Genomic DNA, 6,367 nt, shown 5'->3' on the forward strand with positions numbered 1-6,367 from the left:
TGATGTGACGCACACCTATCAAGCAGATATGTCGAAGGTCCTGGAAACCGTTGAAGTTCAGCATTCAGGCATACTGGAAAGTAGGCAACATTGCTTAAAGGGTATCAATTAGTACAGATAGTTTGCTTCATAAGAAGCCAGAAGCAACTTCTCACGATGTGGTAACTAGCAAGCAAAACGTGCATTATTTCTGCTGCAACAATTGCAGGGAACATCAACATAGATTCAGCAATCCATCAACAAAAAAGAGCGAGCTTGTATGAAGCCCTCAGATCGGAAAGGCAATGTTGTTTGTTAGCCGTTCGCAATGGCGGGCACGACTCACAGGCACCAATTTTCCGCTCTTCTAAACTGTAAGTAAGCGTCGCCCGATGCTTCCCTTCCCATGATCATCCGCTCCAACTGAACTGGAATGTAAGTAGGGGGAAAAGCATTACTGACATATTTGCAGGATTATGCACATGAAGTTTCAAAAATAAAAAACAACACCAACTGTTTATTCAAATTTCGCGATGTCAATATTCATTGTTTTCCATATTAAAATGACCATTCCCTATCTTGAATGAGATAAGATCTGTCTCCACAAATGACGACCAACTCTAGATATCCACATAGGAAAGAGATACCACACTAGCAAGGATAGTAAATTAATGAAGCGGCCTAGTGTAGAGCACATCAACTATTATAATTTTTCAGTGGAAAGTACACACATCCTAAGCACACTACTGTAACTCTGTCGACAGAGTGTTGACATTATGCTATTCTGAAACAGACTGGACTGCAGGCAAAAGAAAAGGAGTATGACTTGATAATATTGTCTAACAAAGAGTACATCAGGGTAGCAAGTCCTGTGGAAGGAAGGGGCGTGATAACATTGGGAAAAGAATATTTAAGCAACTTTACTAGCCTTTCTGCACTTCACTGTGGACTTGCAGAAAGTACATCCACGATTCTTTGCTGTACCTACCATTATCCAGTCCTAGCAAAAGTTACATCCATGATTCTTGGTTTTAAGCACAGCTTGTTTCCATTAAAGTATCTTAACTCTGTAACTGCACCTGAGTGCAACTGTTTGGATGCACTAAAGAAACAAAGATGATTTGTTCTTTTGTGCTCTCTGCTTGCCCCCAAGCCTACATTCCAGGAGTCTTGAAGCACTAAGGCACTATGGTTATTAGTGTAGTGGGTTGTCGAAAATCAGGCCATAGAAGTGCTTTATGAGTTGTTCTTTCCGCTTTTATACAGGGAAAAATGAAGCACCCCAGACCACAAATAGCAGGCATGAAAGAAAAATAAAATGAGAAGTCAACTTAGATACCTCAATTTCTCAGTCCAACTCTAATTCGTTTAACTATCAGCGATTGGGAATCCATGACCAATCAACTGACTTAATAACTTTGTAACGAGTTGAGCAATCCCACTCAAGAAAATTTAGTCCTACCGCCCTAGCCAAAATTTCTTATTTCACAAACTTCCTTCTCGTTTCTCACATAGATGAAGGTGAAATTTATTGATTTAACAGCTTATCCGACACCCAGTGTTCCATCTTATGGATACCTACACCAACATTTTCTGTATAGACTAATATCTTGAGTTTTGACCATCTTTAAGTGGAATGGTACGATCCATGAAGTTCCAAATCGGCATATCAGCTCCTTTAAAAACAGAGTTCTGCGTGTTCCTACAATTAAGTGCACTGATGTAGGATATGCTACTGGTTAAAACAGCTAACATAAAATGACGGTCTCGTATCCGAAACAGACCACCTAAACAGCAAATTCTGAAGCAAAGAACATAAATGTTATCAGTGGAAAAATAGCATGAGTATGAAAATTACCCCCAAGTCTGCTCAAGCCCTCATTCGCCGTTTAGGCTTCTTGACAAAGCTCATTTTGAGCTTGTACAGCCGCTTGCTCTTTAATATCTTCTTCTCCGGTAAAGTCAGCTTTTTCTTCACCTTCTTCTCCTTCTTCTCTTTCACATACCTCTTGTCAATCTTATAGACTCCTGGTGTCACGGTAACCCCACGCGCTACTGCCTCCCTGAACAGCGCATTTGAACGATCCCCTAAATTATGACTAGCCAGCTTCTCAATCAGCAAGCTATATGATTTCGTTCCAGGTGCATGCCCGTATCCTTTCATCAGACGGAACACCTTGACAGCATGCTCAACCCTCTCAATCCCACATAAAACCTTCATGAACCCATAATACGCCTTCCTATCAAGTTTATCTCCAAAACCTGCAGACCTCATCCAAATCATCAATTCGTCCCCTTCAGAGGTCCTGGCAGCCTGGTACAAGCTCTTGATAAGCACAAGATATGTGTCAGCATCTGGCGAGCATCCCCACTCGCCCATTTGTCGGAACAGATTCATTGCATCCTCAGTCCTGCGAATCTTACAGAGATTTTTTATCAGTACCCGGAACGTTCCCGCATCCCGGGGAATGCCATTGGCCTCCATGTCAACTAAGAACTTCTCTGCCTCTACAGGCATCCTTAACGGGTCTTTCTTGCGGCAGAGACGGCAGACACAATCAAGAACAGCATTGTAGGCATCCAAACCTGGCTGGAACCCACCATTTCGTGTCTCACCGATGAGCCTTAGCGCATGGTCAAGCTTACCAGCATCAGCATAACCAGATACCAGCAAAGTGCAAATATTGTCATCCGGGAAGATCTCATGGGCGATCTTCTTGACAGCACGCTCTGCAAGCTGTGGGAAGCCCTCGGACGAGAGGGAGGAGACCAGCGAAGTGAGCGCCCCACGGGTGCGAAGCTCCCCAGGCAATTCGTCGAACACCTTGAGCGCGTCCGTGGCGCGCCCAGCTCTCGCCAGATGAAAGAGGTAGGCGTCGACTGTGTCTGGCCCTAGCGCGGAGGGGAACTCCTGAAGGAGCGTGCGGACGGCGGGAAAGTCGCGGCGGCGGGCGAGATGGCGGACGACGAGGGCGAGAGCACCGTCGGAGGGGTGGAGCGAGCGGCGGACGAGGAAGCGGAAGAGGTCAGCGGCGGCGCGCGAGGTGGCGGGAGGGGAGAGGGAGAGCGTCTCGGCGAGGAGCGCGTTGGTAGGGCGGACGTCGGAGAAGTGGAGGGAGAAGTAGGCGTCCGGGGAGGTGGCGGGGGGCGGGGTGGATGAGAGCTTGGTGACCGCGGCGGCGAGGGAGGAGGCGATGGAGGTGGTATCGGTGGTGGAGGAGGGGGTGGGTGTCGTGGAGAGGTGGCGAACCAACGGGGAAGGGGTGCCGGCCGTGGCCGGAGATGGGAGGAGGCGGCGGAGGAGGTGGCGGCGCCACATTTTGGTAGGGGAGGAGATCGAGGGAGCGAGGAGGGTTAGGGGAGGTTTCCACTGGGTGCCAGATCTAAGAGGCGCTACTAGGTGCAATCCCTGACGTTGATCTGAGATCGGCCGGCGAGGACGGAGCACGGGAGCAGCGGCGAACGACTTCCATTCAATCGTGTAAACATGTAAAGAAAACTTAAGTGAAAGTGCATCCTAGGCTATTTCAAAAGTGTGATATGGGCGTGTTTGACATACTAAGAGCATGTCTAACAGAGCCCTCAAAAACTCAACCTTCAAAACTAGTTTGAGGGCTGAGAAAATACCGTTTTAAAAGCCGAAAATCCCTAACGTAAATCAGTGCCCTCAAACCAACCCTTAAAACAGAAAACCTTCAAAACAGGACAGCAACATAAATCAATCTCAAATTTGCAAATGATCATGATCACATACATGAAACAAACTTGCAAATCATCATCATCACATAGTAAATCCCATGGACATCATAGCAAAACATACAACGTGCAAATGATCATCATCACATAGTCATTGAAGACATCATTTGCAAAACATAAAACGTACGAACAACTTCAAGCATCGGTGAAGTTGTCCACACCTCCATCGCCTCCACCACTCATCGGAGACTCACCTCGTACAGTAGACAACGCACCACCACCAGCACCACGCAGTAGCCTCTTCCTGTCCGCGATGTTCTCCTTGTACTTCTTCCACCACGCCAATTGCTCTTCATCCATGTCCTTTCTAGACATCATCATGTGCTCCTTCTCCTCGGCCATGAGCTCCTTCCATGCTTTTGCTTCCTTGAGCTTGATCATCCTCTCCTTCATGTCGGCCTTGCGCTTGGCATCTTCTCGCCTTGCTTCCAATTGTGCAAGTTTCACCTCTTTCTTTCTCTCGGTGATAATAAGCTTTGTCTCCAATGCCTTCCTTGCCAATGTCTCCTTTGACTTGATCATTTGATCAATCTTTTCCCTCAAGCTTGATGCCTCTGCTTCCATCTTCATCCTTTCTTTTCCCTTCTTGGTTCCGTCGGGCTTGTCATGGTTTCTTCCTTCTTCATCACTATCATCCATTTTGAGCATATCCGGTTTCTTCGGTGCACTCTCTTGATCCCTCAGTTTTCATTTGTCAAAGATGTTGGAGCAATGCCCAACAATGCTTGAATGGGAAGGATTTGCCCTTGGAACCGTCCATGTCCTTGTACCTCAAGTTGGCATATTTCTCCTAAAACATATCATCATTGGAAGCATATCAAAATCACAACCAAGCATAACCAACAAGTAATAAGCATGATATTTGTACTCACATAATCACTCTCAACGCAGCCACTTGGGGGTTGATCCCTCACTTGATCCATAGCCGCACTCCAACGAGCACAAGCGGGTTTCATCAACCCCCACCGGCCTTGAAGCGATCTGTAAGAACGAGCTCTCAATGTGGCAGTCTTGGGTTTCAGCTTGCAATACCTGTCCTCAATGCGTTGCCAATAGCGTTTCCCGGTTTGATCGGTGCCGATGACAGCATCCAACCCCACTTGCAACCAAGCCTTGACCAAGAGGACATCTTCAACCTCCGTGTAGTTTGTCGTGCGAATTGGCCTTCGAGCACCACCTCCCGCTTCAAACACTTCCTCTCCGATCTCGGTGACATCTTCATCTTCTTCCTCCTCCTCACCCGCCGGCTCCTCAACATGGAAGTCGAAGGAAGCAAGTGGAGGAGACCCAATGTTCACCTCCGCGTCGTCGAGCGAGGCCCTATATGACACGGTTGGTGCAGACATTTCATCGAACACATCGGTCGCGGTTGGCGGCGTTGGAGCGGTCGTGCTCGGCGGTGGCGGTGGTGGTGCCACGGTATGCTTGGCACGACGGTTTGCAAGCTGCTTCTCCTTGCGCTTGGTAGCAGCCGTGGTGGAGGTTGTCGGCTTGGCGGGCTTCACCGCCTTCGCCGCGGGGGCAGGCACGGGCGGCTTGCTTGGCACGACATGGGTGCCCGCCCGCCTCCGTTTTTGGCCGATGTGGGTGGCCGCCACCATCTCCGCCATGGCGGCGTCGGTCGAGGTGGCCGGAGGTGGGAGGCGCGGGGCGGGGGCGGCCACGGGTGTGGCCACGAGCGCGGGCGCGGATGAAGCCAGCGGCGAAGGAGCGGCGGAGGGGGTGGCCGGGGGTTGGAGGGGCTCCATGGCCGGCGGCGGCGACAAGAACGGGCGGCGGCGGCGCGGATGAAGCCGGCGGCGGGGAGAGGAGGCTTGGGAATTTTCCCTCCCGCGCACAGAGCTGACCAAGTGAGGGTTGGGCCTTCAACTTGCCCCAAACCCTCACTAGTGCGGGTTGGCCTCGAACTTGAGGGTTCGGCCTGGATTTTTTTTGAGGGTTTAGGGATTTGAGGGTACTGATCTGCGCCTTTTTTTGCTCAACCCTCAAACTGGCAGTTATTTTGAGGGTTTGACCAGTTTGAGGGATCTGTTAAACATTCTCTAAGCTTGTCACCCCACTAGTTAAGCATGTTTGATGGAGTTTTTTTACGTCTAATTGAGTTAGCCTCATGTTTGGTTTGTGGCCGCACTTGTAAAAGAAACTTCTTCCATGCAAATTAGACCCCATGTGTCATTGACTCAGAAAAAATGTGGCAAGATTATGATTATCTCAAGCGTGCTAAAGTGTGACCTTATTTCTATCATCTAATCTTAGTCATGCCTGGTAAACAAGTGCAGCGAATGATGGCATCCTTGAATTTTAAAAATTGCCATCGTCTAGGAGTATCTTGAAGTGAGTTAGTGAGTGGTTCAGGTCATAACCTATCTTGACCCCTCCAGTACATTAGATATAAAAAATATGAAATCATGTGTAATATGGATTGCCACTCACAATACTTTTCTCCTCCTCCCCACCCCCCAAATTTCTTTCCTCGTTGTGGGGATTCAGAGGCAACGACAGGGGAAACCAGTGAGCAACCATGTAGGATGGCGCTGCACTAGGGATCTGTTCCCAACATTATGGTTAGCTCTACACTAATCATTTCCTCGTGTGATTTGATATAGGGTTCGGTCTTGTTGTCTACGGATTG

General features: G+C 48.7%; 1 protein-coding gene and 1 pseudogene across 2 annotated transcripts; both read right to left on the reverse strand.

The window, feature by feature from the left end:
• Positions 1 to 71: 71 nt before the first annotated feature.
• Positions 72 to 3,360, reverse strand: PNM1 (Pentatricopeptide repeat (PPR) superfamily protein). 2 transcript variants are annotated; one of them, XM_048699479.2, is made up of 2 exons: positions 1,838 to 3,360; positions 72 to 402 (listed from the first exon to the last, which is right to left on the reverse strand). In XM_048699479.2, exon 1 carries the CDS (start codon positions 3,296 to 3,298, stop codon positions 1,850 to 1,852), a length of 1,449 nt encoding a protein of 482 aa, XP_048555436.1. In that variant the 5' UTR covers positions 3,299 to 3,360; the 3' UTR covers positions 72 to 402; positions 1,838 to 1,849. The 2 variants fall into 2 exon arrangements, with proteins under 2 accessions (XP_048555436.1, XP_048555435.1); XM_048699478.2 differs by having other exon boundaries at positions 72 to 407; positions 1,838 to 3,357.
• Positions 3,361 to 3,870: 510 nt separating this feature from the next.
• LOC147984300 (uncharacterized) lies at positions 3,871 to 5,081 on the reverse strand (annotated as a pseudogene).
• Between the last annotated feature and the right edge of the window lie 1,286 nt (positions 5,082 to 6,367).

Source organism: Triticum urartu, chromosome 2A, assembly GCF_056163025.1.
Source record: "Triticum urartu cultivar PI428250 chromosome 2A, HENAU_Tu73, whole genome shotgun sequence".
Classification (NCBI taxonomy): domain Eukaryota; kingdom Viridiplantae; phylum Streptophyta; class Magnoliopsida; order Poales; family Poaceae; genus Triticum; species Triticum urartu.

Bases quoted from the DNA above. Each gene is read 5' to 3' on its own strand.
- PNM1 (XM_048699479.2), bottom strand. From the start codon at position 3,298: ATGTGGCGCCGCCACCTCCTCCGCCGCCTCCTCCCATCTCCGGCCACG.